We start from the raw sequence: 19,270 nt of genomic DNA on the forward strand, positions 1-19,270 counted from the left end.
TTGGGTGGGTGGTTGACTGGGGAAGGGTCACAGCTCGTCACACGATTGCTTTTTCAGGAGTAGTTATGGCAGAAAAGATGATTTGATGCGAGAATGATACACGGTGGGACACTAATCGTACGAAATCACACCTACACCTTTTCCTCGTCGGACCGCTTGTCGACATTATCGTCGCCCGCTGGGGCATGGTCAAGTGCTACACACGGTGAGTTCTCCGAGTCAGGTAAACAGCAGGAAAAGCCGACTGACCCCTTTCTTGCTTGACGATATCTGCTTGTCTCTTTTCTTCTGTAACGGCACCAAAGATGATGTCCATATCTTCTAGTGAACGACCTTTGGTCTCGGGAAGGAGGCTATCGGTGCAAGTAAGTTATCTCCGTGTAAGCTTGAGTAGCATCACACACATAGAAAACACGCCTAAGCCCAAGATGTCGATAGCTCCAAACATCAAGAAGAGCTGCATATCAAGTCAGCTCCAGAAGTCGCGGGAGGCCAGAAAACACACCTTATACCCAAGCGCAGTCTCCATCTGCAGAGTAAGCTTCGTCAACATGAAGTCTAACCTGAGTCAACAACGATTCCACAGTAGCAACAAAAACACGCACTGAAGACCCATTGAGAGGCACTGGCCACGGCCATCCCATAATGCCTTGTCCTCGTCGGGAAGATATCTGCACAGTACACCCAAGGTAATGGGCCCCACCCAACCGAGTAGAAGGTAACGTAGAAATACAGCATCGCAGCCATTGCTTGGCTGGCCGGAGGAGTATGCGCAATGGTAGTATTCCCGTTTGTCGCTGGTGGCGGATGCGTTTTGAGCAATGCCCCCAGAATGAATGAGCAAATGCCCATGCCGAATGCGCTCGTGATAAGGGAAGGTTTCCGCCCAATCCAATCAATGGCTCCCGAGAACACGAAGATGGAGGTTGCTGCTACTTTGACGACACCGTAGACGCCTGTTGCAAGCAATCCGTTCTTGCGGTTGGTGTAACCAATCGAAGCAAAGATTTGTGGGGAGTAGTAGCTTTTCAGATTTCAGATTTCCTTTCCCTTGAGATAATGCATGACCCACTTAACGGAGTTCTGGCCGCCCCATTGTTGCAGCAAGAAGATCAGGAAAGCAATAACTTGGAATTATTAGTTCAGTCTGGCTACAAAAGGGCTACTCACCAAAGCGAATAAAGTTTCCTTTGCCGAAGAAAGCCTCTTTCCAGCCTAATCCTTCGCGTGCCTCCCGTTCTTCGAGAATAGCGGCTTCGATTTCAGCCATTTCGCGAATGACGATATCGCTGTCCTCGGCTTCCTTGCGAAGGTATGCGAGGTTACGAATGGCGTCTTCGGTTCTCCCAACGGACGCAAGGAAACGAGGAGACTCCTATGAATAATAAGCATCAATAACTGAGAAGATCGGTAGAACACGACTTTGAGGGTGAACAGTCCGATGACCATGATTCCGGCGGGTACAAGTTGAAGGCCAAATGGAATACGCCAGAAGTTGGGTCCCGGCTTCTCATTGACGACAATACCGTCTATATTTCATTCGGTTGGGGGGAAACAGACTTTCGAGAGAAAGAAACGAACAATTAACCCAGTAGGACAACATGACCCCAACGGCAACGAAGATCTGGTAACAATGGTCAACAAGGGAAAAAGGGAGAATCTAGCATGTATGCTGTACCTGGAATAGACCCGTTATCCGACCACGGAGCTCTTTTGGAGCACACTCCGAGACGAACGCAGGGGACACAGCAGCTGATTCCAGTCAGTTAAAACGCTAAGACACAAGACAAGGTCCGAGCACGCACAAATTCCACCAATGCCAAAGCCCAAAATGACCCGCCCAGCGTATATCTCCGACAGACCTGAAGACCCGCCTTTTGCGACAGTCGTGAGGATCTACGGGGAAGCTTAGCAAGATGCCCGATCAACAGAGACCCAGGTAAGCTCACCGCTCCGACAAGGAAGATCACTGAGAATGCAAGGAGTGTCATTCGACGCCCAATTTTCGCTGAGTGCCATTACGAATATCAGCATTCGATGTTGAAACCATATGGTCGAAAACGCACCAGACACGGGTGCGCTACCAAGAGCACCGAAAAATGCACCAGCTTGCAAGACAGATACTACGTTAGAGGAGATAGCATTGCTCCTGAGACGAACGAGTTAGGCAAGGATAAAAGTCGGGGAAATGACGCACTTGTGGACATTCAGTTTCCCATTCTCGTCCAATAAACCGAAGGAAGACTGGAAGAAACTGCTGCTGACAACTGCGCCACTGTACGGCTAGTGAGTTTGGTGGTCTAGGGCAAAGAAACCAAGCTTACGCGACACCGCTTGAAGAGAATGAATCAGTATTGAGCTTTGTTGATAAAAGCATTCATGGGCCACATACGTATCATAGCTTGGAAGTTTATAAGTCTAGATCTGCAGAAGGAAGCCAAAAGCCGCACCCGAATAAGACAATTCCCCAGTATACGACGAACGCAAGCCCTGTCCAAATTTCAGCCGCAAAAGGTAACAAATGTTTCGCCACAAACAGTAGACTCGAATATTCTTGATGAAATAGTGCTGGGAGACCGCCATGGTGTCAAGAGGCAAGGAGCTTAGCCTACGGCCACAGAACGCCTCTTACGGCAAATGACAACACTCCATTATAAGGCCCCCGGCCAAACGCCACGTCCTGAGAAGCCATACCTCCCGTCGCGGTCAGCTGAGATGGGCATGAGAATGCAGTGGAGATTCTGCCGTGCGGCAGGGTATTGAGTACCGTCTTTGGCGTTGCAGTGAATGGAGACGGGCCGATGCAAGGCAATGACCGACGCCAAGTTTGGCGTCGTCTCGAGCTAACTATGGCTCTGTCGGTGGGTCAAACGATACTAACAATCCGGCAGAGCGGCTCACCTGGATCCGATTTTGCTTACTCGTCAGTCGGAGCGGGATTATCTAAGATGGGGATCGTGTTTGCCATCGAGGAATAGAATGGAAAACGGTCCGGACGGTGCGCCAGCGGGACGGGCTACCAGAAGAACAGTGTCAACGACACGGGAAAGGTTCGGAAGCTGACACAGGCTTACTTGTAATCCTGTCTGTTTAGAGCTCACACCTCGTCGACGGAAAGTCAAGTAACTTGACGGCAGGCCTAGGTGAATGCTGGGGGCAAGCTGGGGGAGGAAGGACAAAAGGCATGACCGTGTGAACCGAAAAGCTGACGTGCTGATCGGCATGCTGGTTACTGCCCGCATGGATTTGCGCAGGCGCCGCCCGCAGCTATTCAAAACCTCGGTCTGTGGGAGCAACATCCTTGTCGGGGGCCACCATGCAAGCAAAGCCCAGTGCCAAGTCGCCTCTCCTCATTCCCCTGCTCCCGCACCAGAGCGCCCAGCCAGAGTATCTTGGCCTCATCGAGGCGCAAATCCTCCCAAAGAACAAACCGCGTCGAGCCAGTCACACACCGACGCGATGGCTCGTCTGCTGTGTTCTAGCGCTCTTATGGGTCCTTTCTTCGCGTCGAAGCTGGAAGAAAGCACAGGGCACCATGGCTCCGTTTTTCGTCAACATAACCGACCCTGGTGACCTCTGTGTCGCACCGGCAGGGCCCTCGGTGTCCCATTCGGGATATATCGGGCTGAAGGGCGACAACGAAGAAACGCCAAAGAGGTCCTTTTTCTGGTGAGTTTCGATCCCACCAAGAACTGCGCTACTTACTGAACTTTGTAGGCTCTTCGAAGCGGAAAATGACTCCGAGAATGCGCCAATTATGTGCGCTTGCCCTACATCTTTCCTTCTATTTTTCACACCCTCATAATTATATAGTTTGACAATTGGTGGCGGTCCCGGAACAAGTGGAATGTCCAATCCAATGGCGGTCCAAGGTCCTTGCGTCGTTGTTGAGAACGGGACTGCATCGAATCCAAATCGATGGACTGGTGCGATACATTAGAGCTCACCTGTTCAAATTATTCACGTCTTCAAGAACACTTCAATCTCCTTGCTCTTGACCACGTAGGCTTACTCTCATTATCTTCCAATATGCTAAGAGTCTTTTCCAGCCCATCGGTGCCGGTTTCTCCTTCGGAACGATGGTCAACAATAGTCGCGACGCTGCTGTCGACGTGTATGACTTTCTTCAAAAGTTCTACAAAGTCTTCCCTCACCTTGCCAAGTAACTATCATCTTATTTTCGTCCACAAACACGCCAACCTTCCCTTCCTAGGAATCAACTCGTCCTTTCGGGCGGCTCATACGGTGGCATCTATGTCCCCCACATCGCAACCGTAATCCACGAGCAAAACCTTCTTATCGCCAAGAACCGCGGTCAACCCGGCGCAATTTCGCTCAACCTTGAATCCATGATGGTCAGCAACCCAATCTCGGACGCGGCTTCGCACTTCCGCTGGATGCTCCAGTCGCGATGCTACCTCTTCGACATGTACAACTCGACCACATGTACCGAGTTGTTTGAGGTCCTCCCCGTGTGTCTCGACGCCATTGCCTACGCCCAACAAACGGAAGAATGGATTCCTGAGAGGCGCACTGCCGCGATTGAAACTTGTGGCCAGCTGGCGATGGGCGATACGCATGGAACAGTTGTAGAAGATACACGCAAAAAAGTGGTCTAATTGCTTCTTTTGAAACGATTCTGATGCAACTTCACAGTGCTACTCTAAGGAACCAATGGGCTGTCTTGCCCCGTCCTTTTTCTGGATGGAGGATCTCTTCCATCGTCCGGATGTCAAGGACGCATTGGGTGTTCCTGAGCATGTCAATTTCAAATTCGTCAACGAAGACGTGACGAGGGAGTTCATGACCTACGGTGATATGTGAGCTTGAATCAGGCTGGTTGTTCAAGATACTTATCCGCTACAGTATCCAATCATCTTACCTGCTCTATGCGCCGCTTCTGAAAGCAGGCATCCGTCTCCTTCGTGAGCCATCTTTCCTCAAAGCGTTTCATCCAGTATATAACCTACTGACCAGACTACGTCGGTGCCCAGGACGCCAACTGTGCCTGGCCCGGTGTCATCTCCTTCGTAAGCCTTTCTATCTTCTTTGCATGAACGGTTGGTGACAACTCCAAACCCAGCTGAAACTCATCCAGTCGCCCTTCCAGCAGCAATTCCTCGCAAGCCCCGACGTCCCATGGCCCACACCCGCCGACAAAACCACTGCACGCGTCGTCGGCTCTGGCGCCGGCAACTTCACATGGATACTAGTGGACGGAGGAGGTCATTTCGTATGTGTTCTGTTTGTTTTTTTGCGTGAAGTTAAGTTGATGAAATGGGAATGTAGATTGCAAAGGACCAGCCTGTGCTCGTGAAGGACATTGTGCAGCGCTGGATTCACAACGTGCCGTATTTCGGATGAGACGTGATATTATTCCCAGGCTTACTGTGGGATTCGACGCATGGTCGCGTCGTACGCAGTAATGACCGTTGATATAGATGCGAATAAGCTTACAGATCACAAATCGCACTTTCAGCGCAATTGAAGATAGCGTTTTTCCTTGCAAAATAGTCCTGACTCCACATCAACACTCCCCACCTGAAAAAACGCAAGGAAAACGTCATGTGAACATGTGTTGCGGGTCTGCCAATAATGTAAACTTTGTGTAAACTCACACAAGAGCCAATGACTGGCGGAATAGTCTCCCGAATCAGCGCGCGCGGCGTTAACGGCAGTGTACCCGGATCGCGTGGTGTCACATCAGCACGTCTTGTTCCTGTCCCCATGGGCGAGCCGAAACGATGTCAATAGCACCAAGTTGCCTTCCTCGGCCGCTCACTGTCAGCATTGCGCTTCCGCCGCTCTGCATCTACGCAGTAGTCTCAGGTTGCGCAGCCTGCGCGCGAAACGGGGCCATTTACGCTGGTTTCTCAATACCGCTGGACTGCTTTGGGATTGCGTCAGGGCATCTAGGCTCGACTGGGATATCTCAGTCTAGCGTCTTCCACTAGTAACGACATATTTCAACGGTGTACTGGTACTCTCTCAGTCTCTCTGCAGCAAACGACCATTCAATTACTGGTCGATTCTCCGTCATCAGAGCTACTATATTGAGCATATGCATCTGGCGCCCGGCAGCACCCTGCAGGCTTCGCTGTGACCCATTTTCGTGAGGAGCCGCCATTGGCCAGTGCTCCGTCGGCCTTGTTTGCGGCATCTGCGCGATAATCAGCTTGCATGCTGGCTGTATAAAAGCGTCCTTGGTTAGGGTAGCAAAGCCAGACTCACCGCCCCCCTTCGCTCTTTGCCTTTCCCTCCTTTTCGGCCAGGTAGCCCGCGCCATCGCTTGTTCTTCGTTTCGTTCGTTTTGCATCTAAACGTATGTCTATCGACAACGTCGTTTTCAATCTGCTCATTTTGAGCTTAGTTCCACCACAAAACACCCCACATTTCTTTTAACACAACACAGCAAAATGTTCGTCAACCTCATTGCCTCGCTCATGACCGTGACCCTGGCCACCGGCGCTCTTGCGGCTCCCGTGGACAACAATCCTGGAGTTGCAGCTCGCGGGAGTGTTTCCAGCGTTTCTACTAGCAGCGTCTCCAGCGTCTCCAGCGTCTCCTCAAGCTTCGACTCCTGGGGAGGCATCAGTTCCCTTGCCGGCTTTGACAAATTCTACGGCATAGATGGTTAGTACCAAACTCTTTCATCAAGATTAGCAACTCACCGCGTTCAGACTTTGCCCACTTCAAGCACTTTTCCCCCGTCGTCGTGCGCCAATCGACGAGCGAGCTCGTATGCCACTCGCAAAAGGTGGAGATCGTGCAGCAGCGCCTGGCCGTGCTCCAAGAGCTCGCGAAGCGCATCGTGACAGAGCAGTTCTGCGAGGTCGAGACGCAGACGATCGTGTTCGCGCAGTACCACGCCACGCTCGGCGGCTTTTTCGACGACCTGCGCCGGACCAGCACCCACCCTGTCGGCTTTGACGCGGCAATCGCGGCACACTTCGGCAGCATTCAAGCCGAGGACGGCACGCTCACGACACACGACCTCAACTTCACCGGCGCGGACATCGGTGCGAGCTACCAGGTTCCTACGAGCAACTGGGACGAGAAAACCTCGTACAGCACCGTGAACAAAGCCTATCGGGCCGCCCGTATTGCGGCGCTGTCGTAAGGGTCTTCGGCAGAAAACACGACTTGGAGTGCATACTTATCAGTCATGACGGACAATATTTAGTTATCTTCCTTGTAATTATCTTTCATACAATTCATCTCGAAGGGGGGTATCGCTAAAATGTCGCCCGGAAGGCCGAAAGGCTGAATCTTCTATAACGTGAACGGTCCGAACTCCGGATCATATTCCCCATCACTCACGAAGTGTCATGCCCACGAGACACGCGTCACGGTGGCAATGTCATCAATGTGTTGGGAAAATAGATTATAGAGGCCTTACATGCGAATATGCATTCAGCGGCGGAGCGTTACGCGTTATGCCAGAAGTGGATGGGGGCTGCCCGCAAAAAAGACCTGCTCAGGTACTAGTACTACTCAAGTCTCATGGTAATAATTTAAATGATATGTGTAAGAAATTCTACTATAGCTACTAGTAATCCAACCCAGCGGATATGAATAATTATCCTAAGTCATCAATACACCAACAGGCGCGCTGTTATCGTTTTCAGCAAAGAACTCATAAGAGTTGCCAGATCAACGCTGGACACACTGGCAACGGCGGCGGCGATGAGAAGCCATTACGACACATGCCCACGGTCACGTGGCGCTGTCGGCTTGCTGCCAACTCTCATGTCACTCTCAGCCCGACTCGCGAACAACCTTTACAGGCCGGCGGCCCCGCGCGCTGGTACCAGAAAGAAGCGCACATTCGAGTCTCACGACGACGAGGAAGAACTCCTTGCCAGGCCATTCCGCCAAATCCTGTCACCACCGAAGGCTGGTCCGAAGCGGAAGCGGAAGAGTACGTGGTCGATGTCTCCGCATGCACTGGCAGCGTCTGTAGGACAGCTGGGGCTTGGATTCGGATCTGCTAAAGCTATGGACAGGGTCACTGTCACCCGACTCCCCTGATTTCGTTGACTCGGACTTGTTAGAGCGCTGGAAGACTCGTCAGTGTCGCACACCAGTACTAGGTCTCAGGCTGATGTTAATTATCACAGGTCGACGTGCACTAGAGGATCTGGAACGCGCTGCTGCCAGTGACCAGCCAGTCGCTCGTCCGAGTGGGATGGATCACAGCGTCACGGTGCAAACTTTCAGTAGTGAGTGCCGTTGTTGCGTCGCGTCCGGTGCCAGACAGATTTCTCAGCAGAAATTGCTCCAGGTTCAAGTTCCGTCCCAAGCACCGCTAACCAGTCGGTCGCCCACTCTACGACTACCGCGCCATCGCATACTCCCCGGCCTGCTGCCAGCGGCGACCATCTTGGCGCGTTTCTCGCGTCATTGAAGGCGGAGCTGAGTGCTGAGTTGAGGGCGGAAATGAAAGGGGAGCTGAAGGCAGAGGTCAAGGCCGAGTTGAAAGAAGAAGTGAAGGCGGAGCTGAGGACTGAGTTGAAGGAGGAAGTCAAGCGGGAGTTGAAGGTTGAGTTGAAGGCGGAGGTCAAGGAGGAGCTGAAGGTTGAGCTGAAGAGAGAAGTCAAGGAGGAGCTCAAGCGGGAGGTCAAGCAGGAGTTAACGACAGAGCTCAAAGAGGAACTTAAGGAGGTGAAGAAGGAATTGAAGACCGAACTGAAGGGGGACGTCAAGACGGAGCTGCGGAAGGAGGCGGAAGCTGACATGCAGCGGGCGCTGCCAGCGGAGGTGAAGAAGGTGCTGGCGACCACGCGCAAGGAGATGGAGCGGGAGGTTGCGAAGGTCGCGGAGGAGCGGGTGTTGCAAAGGGTGGGACAAGTGTTTTCGACGGGTTCACAGATGTTTTCTGGCGCGAAAGTGGTGAAAGAGGAAAAAGAGGAGTGAATAAAGTCGGGTCTTGTGATTGTACAAGGTGTAACCGTTGAGTCATGTCCTTCTATGCCCACGGTCACATGCTACAGCCAGCAAGTTGTCCCGAACTCCCATGTCAGCGAGAACTCGTGCCCAATGTGCAAACTTGAACGTGACCGTGCCCGCCAGCGCCAGTGCGCCGAATACCAGCAAGAAGCGCACATTCTGCGAGGCCAATTTCCAGGAGGAACTCGATGCGTCCGAGTGGGAAAAAGTTCTTAAAAGAGTACGGCGCCGACAGCCTCAGGCTGAGCGGCGGACAATTCGGAGTACGTCATATGCTACCTATGCTGTCTGCGCACACTGATTGGTCCTTCACCATACGCAGAGCCTAAGATCTATGGCACCAGGAACATAGTCTCTGATCGTGATGACTCACTGTTTGGATCGGATCCCGAGTCACGGTCAGCGCAAGATTCACGGCCACCAAAGGGCTTAGTGTCGCCGGCGGGCGCTGCTAAGCAGATAGTCGCCGGCCCCGGGCCATCCGCTCCATCGCCCAGTGGCGACCACTTTGGCGCGTTCCTCGCTGCGTTGAAGGTGGAGCTCAAGGCTGAGCTGACGGCTGCGCTGAGAGCGGAAATGATGGGGGAGTTGAGGGCTGAGTTGAAGGGGGAGTTGAGTGAGGAGCTCAAGGCCGAGTTGAAGGCCGAGCTCAAGGAAGAAGTGAAGGCCGAGTTGAAGGAGGAAGTACGGAACGAGCTCAAGACCGACTCGGAGTTGAAGGGGGAAGTCAAGCAGGAGTTGAAGGCAGAGTTGAAGCAGGAGCTGAAGGGAGAGCGAATGGAGGAAGTCAAGGAGGTGAAGCAGGAATTGAAGACCGAACTGAAGGGGGACGTCAAGACGGAACTGCGAAAGGAGGCGGAGGCGGACATGAAGCGCGCGCTCCCGGCGGAGGTGAAGAAGGTGCTGGCGACCACGCGCAAGGAGATGGAGCAGGAGGTCGCGAAGGTCGCCGAGGAGCGGGTGCTGGAAAGGGTAGGACAAGTTTTTTCGACGGGTTCGCGGATGTTTTCTGGCATGAAAACGGTGAAAGAAGAAAAAGGGGAGTGAATAAAGGCAGTCGTGCGGCCACGGACAAGCTACAGCTGATTCAATTGTGTGAATGTACAATGCGAGGATTAGTGAAACTATCTCCTAGACAGGCTGTCCCTCTTGATCTGCTTCAATTCCTTCCGCAGCCACTCATACCTGTGCTCCATCTCGCTCAACTGCTGCTGCTGTATGCGCTCCATCTTCTCCAACTTGCGGTGCATCTCCTGCAGCTCCCGGTGCGTCTCCGAGTTCGCATTCAGCTGCGCCGCTGGGGCCGCCCGGGCCGTGTCGAACGCAGGTCGTGATGACGATAATGATGCGGCGTGGGATCTACTAGTAGAGTCGGACGGCGATCGCGATTGCTTCTCTGGCACGAGCGGTGCTGCGGCCATCGACGGCCGCGGTCGCGGCACGGGCTTCAGCGAGTCTGATTGCCGATCACCGGCAGATACGCGCTTGGCCGGCCGTCCCGGGAACGGGGCCGGCGCGGCCGACGGAGCGACGCCGGCGGGGGACTGGCGCAAAGCGCTAGCGCTGGCCCGGGGTGGCATGGGCACGTACATCGTCGACGCGGGGTCGCGTGACTTCAGCGCTCGCGGACGCGGCGGCGCGGTTGGCTGGTCTGGTGGGACTAGTGAGAAATCAGCCGATTGTAGGCGTGAAAGACTCACGACGCGCTGCTTGTCCCGGTATCAGTGGGCGGCCTTTTCCACTGGGCAGCGGACTGGGCCGTGGCGCGGCGTTGCCACCCACATCGGCGGCGCTGGCGGGGTGTTTCTTGTTGATCCTGTTGTTTTTTAGGAAGGCGCTCAGGTCGCTGGGCTCTGCAACTTGAACCATCGGGTTACTCCCTCGGCCACGCAAATGGGAGGTGGCGTACGCACCTTTGTCTCGATTTGCGGGCCCGGGAGGGCAGCCTACAGGCCCCGCCACACGCGCCTTCTTTGTCGCGCGTTCTATTTCCCCCACACCGCCGGCGGCGTGGCGCTCATTTCCCGTTTGTTTCACGTTGGTGTGGGGCTCCGGGGACGCCGGCCGTGCGCGCTTCAAGTTATTTGCGGTGGGATTCATCGACATGGTGGTGAGTGGTGTGGAAGAGAGAGAGAGAGAAAAGAGTCAACACTGGATGAGTCACGCTCGATAAAACAACAGTGGCATTGTGCTTTGTGGGTGCACGTGTGGGCGATCGCCGTTTGTGGCCCTGCCCGAAATGGAAGTCTGCCAATCACGGTGGCGGTGCGCCGGCGGCGGCTGTCAGCGAGGCTTCCGACTTCGTTCTCTTGACGACCACGACGACCACGGATGAAGTTTCCTGGTTCCGCTCGACGGTGGCCTTTTCGGCGGGATTCATGAGCGGTTTGTGTTTGTACCCTGGCCCCGGGAGCTCTGCAAATTGTAAACGGCCTCAGGCTTGGCGATAACGCCACATGAAGCACCCGTCTTCTGACTCTTCTCACAGCCTATCCACTCCACCCGTCGCTGATCCTCCGCCGTCGAACTGTCGCCCATGCGAGCCCATGCGTGTCTTCGTCGCACGTTGCTGTCGATAAGACGAAATGCGCTCAAGATAAGATGGTTTTGGACAATGGAGGTGCGGCAGGAGCGCTGCTCATAAGCAATCCTGGATCAAGACCGCATGCTTTGCTGCCTGCTCACCTCTCGACATGCACCTCTTCCTTGTCCTCGCTGTCATCGTCGGTGCCTCCGCAGCGCCCATCCCCAACGCTCGCCCGCTCACCGGACGAGCGCTGCCCACACCGGTCTCCGTCGCGACCGCCAAGACCTACCTCTCTGAGCTCGTTGTCGCGGCAGACAGCAACTCGCCCGCGTACAGCCGTGACCTGTTCAAGATCTGGGACACCAGTGCGTCCTTTTCCTATCCCCCTTTTCTTTTTATAAGCTGATCATTTTCAGTCTCTGGCACATGCGATACCCGCGAAAGTACGGCTTCCTCGTTTCTTCCATCCCACATACTGATTCATATCTCCCCCCCAGCGGTGCTCAAACGCGACGGCACCTCCGTCGTAACCGACTCCGCCTGCAAAGCGACCTCGGGCAACTGGGTGAGCCCATATGACGGCGTCGCCACCACACTTGCAAGCGACCTCGACATCGACCACCTCGTCCCGCTCAAGGAGGCGTGGCTCTCCGGCGCGCGCAACTGGACACCGGCCCAGCGCGAGGCCTTCGCGAATGACTTGACAAGGCCTCAGCTCGTTGCCGGTGCGCCTAGCCCTCCATCTTCAATTCCGAAAGAGTGCTGATATCGGGGCGTCAGTGACGGACAACCTCAACCAGTCCAAGGGCGACAAGGACCCCGCAAAGTTCGTGCCCCCGCTCGCGAGCTACGTGTGCACGTACATCCGCGCCTGGATACAAGTGGTGGGTAGTTGTTCCCGCTGAAGTCAATGTGTTGGTTTCTGACAGGCACTGGTAGAAACACTTCTATGCGCTGACTATTGACTCTGCGGAGAAGAGCGCGCTGACAAGCTACATCAATGCTTGCTGAAACTCAGTACAGTACATACTGTCGGATTGTGCTCATTTCCAATGAATATCATACTATATGTATGTTATATTTTTTACTTGTTGTTCACAGAATAAAAATTCTGGTCAGCATGACTCGGAATAGTGTATGCTGATGCTCAGCCCACTGGATGGAGAGCTTGGATATCCCACTTGAGGCTCATATGTGTCTTGTACTGTAAGTTGTGCATTCTGCCTTGTAGGTGTAACATTATTACATATATGATATTTGTATATGAAGTATGTTAGTTTCAAAATCTCTGCACTGACAGACTGCACAAGTGTGTTGATATTTTATATATTCAAGTTCCTGAGATTTATTCTGGGGTTTCTGTATGAAATGCAGGTCAAACTAAGATGCCATAAAGCAGGGTTATATTGAGTAACTATGCTCTTGATCAAATTCTTAGGTGTCAGACTGCGGGTCGGGCCGTGCAAGGACTTCTCCTAAGAACGCGCGCCCGGAACAGAACAGACGGATAGTCGGGCCCGCAAGTACGGCGGGCGGTGTAGATCGAAACCGAAAGGGCCCGTGAACTCGGTCCCTTGTCGTAGTCGGTGGTCGACGGTTCGAATCGGGTCGTGTCGGGCCCGATGAGTCGATAGCGTCTCCTCGCACGGAGTAAGGTAGTTCTTCAGACGATCTAAGCGATAGAGTACAGGGTACACTATCGCGCCTTATATACGTGGGCCCGCAAAGGGGGTGATCGGACACCCTGGCCTCTCCTCCTCCTCCTCGCTCCCGTTCCTGGCCGCAGAGGGGACGATCGCACATCCCTTGCGGGCCAGGCGCTACTCCTCCCCAGTCCCCTGGTGTCGAGTTGGGCTCGGCGATGGCTCGACGCGTCGTTCTCGGTCACGTGCTTCCCACGTGTGCGTTCCTCCTACTGGGGCGCATGTTCCCCGTCGTCACGTGCTGCGTGTTACGGGCCCGCAATGGCCCGACACCAGCGCCGGAGCGGACGGGCCGGGTCTTATCCGTGACATTAGGTGATAAATATTGAATGTCGAGAAATTCAGATATAAATTAAACCAACAATAAAATCTGGAAGCACTGCCAGTGACTAAAGAGAGTTTTGGTGTCATGGGATCACATTTTAACCTGTTTTTTTGGTGGTACGTTAGTAACATTACAGCCTTTACAGATGTAAGTAGTACAGTTAACAAGGTCATCCTACTATATCCGGTAGAGTGGGGCAGTCGCATGGCGTCTAATCCGTTTTCTCTACTTCTTTGTTACTATTCAATACATATTCAAGTTGTGCGGATGAGTACTATGCCCTTGCGAGATCATGTACTCCAGCCCTTTCATCTGCCCACTTCCCAACCTCCTCTCAACATACCCCAGCACATCTTCTCCCACCAATTGCACCTCGAACTTCTTTATCCGCGATCCCCCGCCGACCCAGCGCCACCTGCGTTCGACCACGTCTGCCAGGACCTGTGCCTCAACCGCGCGCTTCATGTGCGTGATAAGCAGTGTCTCGAGCTCGGGAAGGAGGTCCCCGCCAGCAATTTCGTTGCAGAATGTGGCGATGTCCTCCGGGCCAAAGCCGTCCAGGCATATTGTGAGCCGGGTGAGTGTCGGCAGCCCAGCAAGCCACGCCATCACCTGCGAGGTCACGGTGTGGCCACGTGTCCGGCCGATCTCGAGTTCGCGCAGCGCGCGACGAGCGCCGGTGCCTGGCATGGTAAGGAGCTGGGATGTCGGCACGGTGTTGAAGGGGCCGGGAAGTTCGCTACGGAAACGGAGGGTGTGCAGCACGGGAAGCACAAGCGCTATGACAATCGCCTCTGGAAGGTCATGGTTGTACTCAAGTGTGTGTAGGCACGTGAGCACGAGTGGGGACGAAGCGCCGGCGCTGGCCACGAGGCCGTCTGAGTCGGAAAAGTCGAGCGTAAGGTCGCGCACGTCGGGTGTTTTCGCAAGAATAGGGATGAGCCCGGAGTAGGATTCGCCCTGGAGGTAAAGCGTGGCCACCTGCTCAAGCGGCAGTCCCAGTTGGAACATCAGAATCGGTGTGTCGAGCGAGAGATGCGAGAAGTGCGGCGCATCAACAGTGCTCCCATCAGCACATTCGAGTGCCAAATCGCCCTGGATGGTGAGCGCCGTGAGTGCCGGGAGCGAGTTGGGCAATGGGAGAGTGAGCGAGTCGCCAGTGGTGAGCAAGACATCCTGCCACTGCGCGGAATATCTGGTTGCGGCAGCCCAAACCGCGGTAGCCACTCTTTCGTCGCGTTCGAAGTTGATGATGAGCTTGAAGGCGGATCCTTTCGTTCGCGGAAGCCACGTATCTAGCGCCTGCACCATCGCCACATTGCCAGTTTTGACTGCGACAGTGGTCCACAGTTCCGGCGCTGTAAAGACGATGTCCCGCCAGGCAGTACAGACACCCGCAATCTTGAGCGCTTCGACTATGCGCCTGTTGCTGGGGTGATCGGGGACCACGCGATGAAAGATGAGCCGCGCAATATCGAGAGGCAGCGAGAGAGCGGGAAACGGAACAGTCGCAAGGGTTTCTTCAAGCTTTGCTTTTTGAGCCAGCAAGGAGGCAATCTCCTGCTCGATAGCAGCGATTTGCAAACGGAGTCCAGAAGCCGGCGCCTGCGAGGACATGCTGGTCCAGAGCAAAGGCAGTAGTCCCCATCAGAAGTTCTGTCGCAACCGCCCAGCGCCGAGCCGAGGCATCTCATTCACTCTGTCTTCTCGTACATCAAGTCCCCGCGCATACTGTACTTGACCCCACTGACGACTTCCTCTCCGCTATGAACTAACATGCGCTGCTGGAAGACCAGCACTCTCCCCACCCGCGGCTCGACATCGATGAAATGCTTCTTGTCCGGGGTCCAGAAGCGCGTGGCACCGCCAACGAGTGGGTCTGGCGAGTCGTCTAGGCCGTTGAGGTACAGATGAATTGTGACGAAGGACTTTTGTGGGACCGAAACGCCCTCAGTGAGCTCGTTCAGTCCATCGCAATGTGGCTTGAAGTAGTGTCCTGGGCCATATCGCAGAAAGCTCAATCGCGGGTGCATCCTGGGATGCTAGGTATGAGCCCGCAGTCGAGTAGATAACGCAGCAAACGCACCCGACAAGCCGCCAACTCGCCTTCTGCGTTTTGACCTCAAACTTCCTCGGCGGGCGCTCCTCCCCGGAATTTTGCTTTTCTTTGGTCTTCTTTGCCTTCCCGACAATCCCACCCCACTTCCCCTGCGGTTCCAATAGCCCCAGTTCACTCACCAGCTCCCGTACTCTTTCAAACACCCCCGCCGCCACCGACTTGTCCACAAGCACGATCTGTTCGCTGTGCCGGAAGTTTGAGTGCACCGTCTCCTTGTCAGCATGCGCCATCATCCCGGCCGGCGCCCACGTTCCCGCCGTCTGTGCCGCTCCGAGTAGCATCCCACATTCGTCCGCACTAAAGACGTTGTCGAGGACAACAGCGTAGAAGCCCGTGTATGAGTCCGCGAGGGGAGTGGCGGAGAAGTCTATGGGTGTGACTGTGGGCGACATTGTGCGTCCTGGGGGTTGGGAAAGTTGGGGAATGACATTATGTATAAGGAACGAGACATCTGACAAGTCGCGTCGTGTCACAGTGACTCACGTCCGCGGGCGGATCAACACCTCCAACGCGGCACCGACGTCTCACGGCATGGACTTCTTTGGATTTAGTTCAAGTTTTTCATACATTCGGGCCTGACGTGGCTGTACCCAAGCTGTGCCCATGTTGACCCTGCAATGGGCCGGCATCAACAACGTGGCCACTTCTTCCACTGACTACCATGTAGGATACCCACCGCGTTCAAGTTTTGTCATCTGGTGCCCGCTGACTGTCTTCAGTCATCTTTGCGATCATTGTCGTGGCTCGTCAAAACTGTTGGCAATGCCGATGGAAGTGAGTGACGGGGAGTGGTTAAAGACAGGATCTGCCAGGGGTCGCGTTCACGTGAACCGCACGGGGAGCGCGTGTCTCCCAGCGGGACAGCTTGTTCTTCTCGTAGAGCAAGAGCTGTGGTTCGTGACATCGTTCGATGCGACCTCTGCTCAGGGTGGTCCTGCATTATTACACATCAACTCTCAATGCTCATGTGCGCTACACCAAACCATACCTCTTCCTGAAGCCCACTGCATTCTCTACCGCATCGAGCCCGCAATGGACGTTCGCTTGATAATGACCTTACCTGCGACACCTTCGACTGTGGAACTCCGTTTGTGGGAGGCGGCCGATGCACACGTCGTATGCGCCATCAGTTGTTCCCGGAATGCCCCGAAGCCAGTCTCCGGCAGCAGAGTCGTCCTGCCAGTGCGCGACGCTGATGGCAGCCGGCGACAAAGCGGCATCGTCGTCGACGCAGGCGGCATGGGCATGTATTACGTAATCGTGCGCGTCGCTACCCATGGGGTTCGCCTCAACGTCCTCTCGCCAACGCTCGTGAGTGAGCTCCTCGAGCACACCACCGACCCGCAAGACGAGGTCACCATCAGCGCCGACTTGCTCCGGCCGCATTTTCTTACCGGGCCGGCGCACGTACAGGCTGGCGATCACATTCTGGTCGTGGAAGGACGACACCGGATGCGCGTAGGGCATGTCACGAGGCTGGATTCATCCACCTAAGTGCGCTACCGGAACCCTTACGTAGCACCTTGTTAGGTACACTATTTTGTAGGTAAATAATAGACCTAAAAGGATCTGGTAGCCGGGAGCCAGGAGGCAGCCGGCGCCTTTTTGGATCTGTAGCGGAGCTATATGCGGCTCCCAGTCTGCGCCACTACACTCAACTACAGAGATTGTACAAAAACATGACATTGATTTCAAAAAAATATACAGGTTCTACCAATACGCACAGCAATACAGTGAGATATGAAAGCAGAGTTCACAGCACATCAAGAAAGCAATCGAGAACTTAAATCTTGCCCGCAGCCGCCAACAGATCCAAGAATACCATCTGCGAGTCGACGCTCATCCTTCCAAGGTAGTAGCTTTTCTTCGCCTCATCGAATGTATCCCACTGTCGAGCAAGCGTCTGAAGGAGTGCCATCGACGATGAGCTGGTCCCAGTGCTTGGACCAGCGACTGGAGGGGGGCTGGGTGCCGACCGGGCTTGACGATTCACTGAAGGGCCCGCACGGGACGGTCCAGCGACTGGAGGGGGACTCGGGGCAGAGCGGGCTTGACGATTCACCGAAGGGCCCGCACGGGACGGTCCAGCGACTGGAGGGGGACTCGGGGCAGAGCGGGCTTGACGATTAACAGAGGTGCCCGCTTGCGAATCACGAGGTGCCGCAGTTTGGATGGATGTCTTGCTGGTGGTAGGCCCGGCTTTTGTGAGCGGCGCAACAGTTTTCCGAGATGGCAGGTCAGCACTGTGGGACTGAACAGCCGGCGCACCCTCGTGGCGAGCCTTATCGCTTCCAGCATGCATCTTGGCTGCATTGAATTTGAAGTTGGAAGCCCGCAGGGGGACTTGAGAGGTAGGACCCTGAGGCTGAGTAGCCGGCACGCGCTCGTAGCGAGCTTTGTCAGCTCCAACAACGGTGTCGCGCTTATTCGCAGCCTCGGACTTGGGCTTCTGAGCTACTGCAGCAGGCCTATCATGGTTGCCGTGCAAAGTCTTGCTCGTGGCCTTGGGTGGAGTCGTGATCTCCACACAATCCATCAGCTGACGTTGGCGCTTTTTGTTGGGCGGAGTATAGAGAGGCGGGTCGGCACGGTCACCACGTCTTTTGAGATTGGTCGGCGGTCCAACTCGAGGTGAAGGCGAGGAATAATGGTCAGACTCGTCGTCGGAGTCATCAGAGCGACGGACATGCTTGGAGGCTCCAGTTCGATCGCGGGAGGGCTTGACGAAGCTGTTCGGCTGCGCAGTAGGTAGGCTACCCCCTCCAATCTGAACCGTCTGTTGACGCGAAGGTCCTTGTTTGTCTTTGCCAATGACAGATTGCATTTCAACGTCTTCGTTGGCGAACCGTGCCGCTTGCTTTTTTCTTGCGACCCGCGACCTTGGGAGCAGCATGTCGAGGGGGATTCGCGCGAGATTTTTTGCGGCCAGGGAATAAATTCGCGATCTTCTTCGCTATTGCCCACACTAAGATCCCCCATCTGGATATCTCCATCAGCATCGCGCTGTGTATCGCACTCGGAGTCATCCGTCGCAAATGGGGTCTCTTGAGCCTCTTCCTCCGATGAAGCCTCCGCTTTCCGACCAGCCACTTTCTTCCCCTGCCCAACCTTCTTACTAGTTTTTCCCTCCTTCTTCACAACAACAGGCGGGGCTTTGACGAGCATCTTCTTGTTTCCGTTGGAGGGGTTGGGGTTGAGCTCCAAGTCGTAGGAGCAGAGCCACATATATCCATTGGCGTCAAGATGTTGGAGGCCGTGACCGTTAGAAGAGCGCCAGAATTTGCGTAGAACTGTATCGTCTGTGGTGTCTGGTGGTCTACGCGAGTAATTGCGACGGAGAACAACAAGCAAATCTATCCAAGACGTTAGCAAGCAATAGTGAGAAAAAATATATAGACATACCTGAAGTATCAGTTATCGTGTCGGGAATCCATTCGAATCGCAAGCCACCGAACCGATGGAGGTGCCTGGCCTTCACCGCAGCCATGAGCCCTCGACGATGCTTGAGAGTAAGGGATGTTATGCCCTTCCCCGACGTGTACTCGTTGGGGAGCAGCGTGCGCGTGGGATAGTTGTATATACGCACGCGATGGGCGCCAAAAATATGCGCGAGGAGTTGCCACGCCAAATCTCCCGTTGCTATACGC

General features: G+C 54.7%; 7 protein-coding genes across 7 annotated transcripts; 4 read left to right on the plus strand and 3 right to left on the minus strand.

Annotated features, from left to right (window-relative positions):
* Positions 1-131: 131 nt before the first annotated feature.
* Positions 132-2,583, minus strand: MIND_00814000 (uncharacterized protein; the record flags this gene model as incomplete). Its single annotated transcript, XM_037364814.1, has 18 exons — positions 132-196; positions 250-353; positions 405-457; positions 506-558; positions 606-1,024; positions 1,073-1,127; positions 1,171-1,375; positions 1,423-1,529; positions 1,582-1,624; positions 1,679-1,752; positions 1,806-1,896; positions 1,950-2,008; positions 2,067-2,149; positions 2,198-2,275; positions 2,325-2,333; positions 2,393-2,401; positions 2,451-2,490; positions 2,538-2,583. The coding sequence occupies 18 exons, from the start codon at positions 2,581-2,583 to the stop codon at positions 132-134; spliced, it is 1,593 nt and encodes a 530-aa protein (XP_037218056.1).
* A 733-nt stretch (positions 2,584-3,316) lies between these two features.
* Positions 3,317-5,364, plus strand: MIND_00814100 (SET domain-containing protein; the record flags this gene model as incomplete). The annotated part of the gene is made up of 11 exons (XM_037364815.1): positions 3,317-3,669; positions 3,718-3,759; positions 3,814-3,926; positions 3,974-4,002; positions 4,050-4,162; positions 4,214-4,610; positions 4,657-4,820; positions 4,867-4,925; positions 4,978-5,030; positions 5,084-5,233; positions 5,290-5,364. 11 exons carry the CDS (start codon positions 3,317-3,319, stop codon positions 5,362-5,364), a joined length of 1,548 nt encoding a protein of 515 aa, XP_037218057.1.
* Positions 5,365-6,416: 1,052 nt separating this feature from the next.
* Positions 6,417-7,120, plus strand: MIND_00814200 (Amidohydro-rel domain-containing protein; the record flags this gene model as incomplete). Its single annotated transcript, XM_037364816.1, has 2 exons — positions 6,417-6,633; positions 6,681-7,120. 2 exons carry the CDS (start codon positions 6,417-6,419, stop codon positions 7,118-7,120), a joined length of 657 nt encoding a protein of 218 aa, XP_037218058.1.
* Positions 7,121-7,740: 620 nt separating this feature from the next.
* On the plus strand, positions 7,741-8,916 carry MIND_00814300 (uncharacterized protein; the record flags this gene model as incomplete). The annotated part of the gene is made up of 4 exons (XM_037364817.1): positions 7,741-7,921; positions 8,007-8,069; positions 8,121-8,222; positions 8,285-8,916. The coding sequence occupies exons 1-4, from the start codon at positions 7,750-7,752 to the stop codon at positions 8,914-8,916; spliced, it is 969 nt and encodes a 322-aa protein (XP_037218059.1). The 5' UTR covers positions 7,741-7,749.
* A 2,726-nt stretch (positions 8,917-11,642) lies between these two features.
* On the plus strand, positions 11,643-12,487 carry MIND_00814400 (uncharacterized protein; the record flags this gene model as incomplete). The annotated part of the gene is made up of 5 exons (XM_037364818.1): positions 11,643-11,841; positions 11,893-11,919; positions 11,974-12,201; positions 12,257-12,360; positions 12,416-12,487. The coding sequence occupies 5 exons, from the start codon at positions 11,643-11,645 to the stop codon at positions 12,485-12,487; spliced, it is 630 nt and encodes a 209-aa protein (XP_037218060.1).
* Positions 12,488-13,747: 1,260 nt separating this feature from the next.
* Positions 13,748-15,121, minus strand: MIND_00814500 (F-box domain-containing protein; the record flags this gene model as incomplete). Its single annotated transcript, XM_037364819.1, has 1 exon — positions 13,748-15,121. One exon carries the CDS (start codon positions 15,119-15,121, stop codon positions 13,748-13,750), a length of 1,374 nt encoding a protein of 457 aa, XP_037218061.1.
* Positions 15,122-15,198: 77 nt separating this feature from the next.
* Positions 15,199-16,015, minus strand: MIND_00814600 (P4Hc domain-containing protein; the record flags this gene model as incomplete). The annotated part of the gene is made up of 2 exons (XM_037364820.1): positions 15,199-15,538; positions 15,591-16,015. The coding sequence occupies 2 exons, from the start codon at positions 16,013-16,015 to the stop codon at positions 15,199-15,201; spliced, it is 765 nt and encodes a 254-aa protein (XP_037218062.1).
* Positions 16,016-19,270: the final 3,255 nt, after the last annotated feature.

Source organism: Mycena indigotica, assembly GCF_014461135.1.
Source record: "Mycena indigotica strain 171206Taipei chromosome Unknown Mind.scaff0007, whole genome shotgun sequence".
NCBI lineage: Eukaryota > Fungi > Basidiomycota > Agaricomycetes > Agaricales > Mycenaceae > Mycena > Mycena indigotica.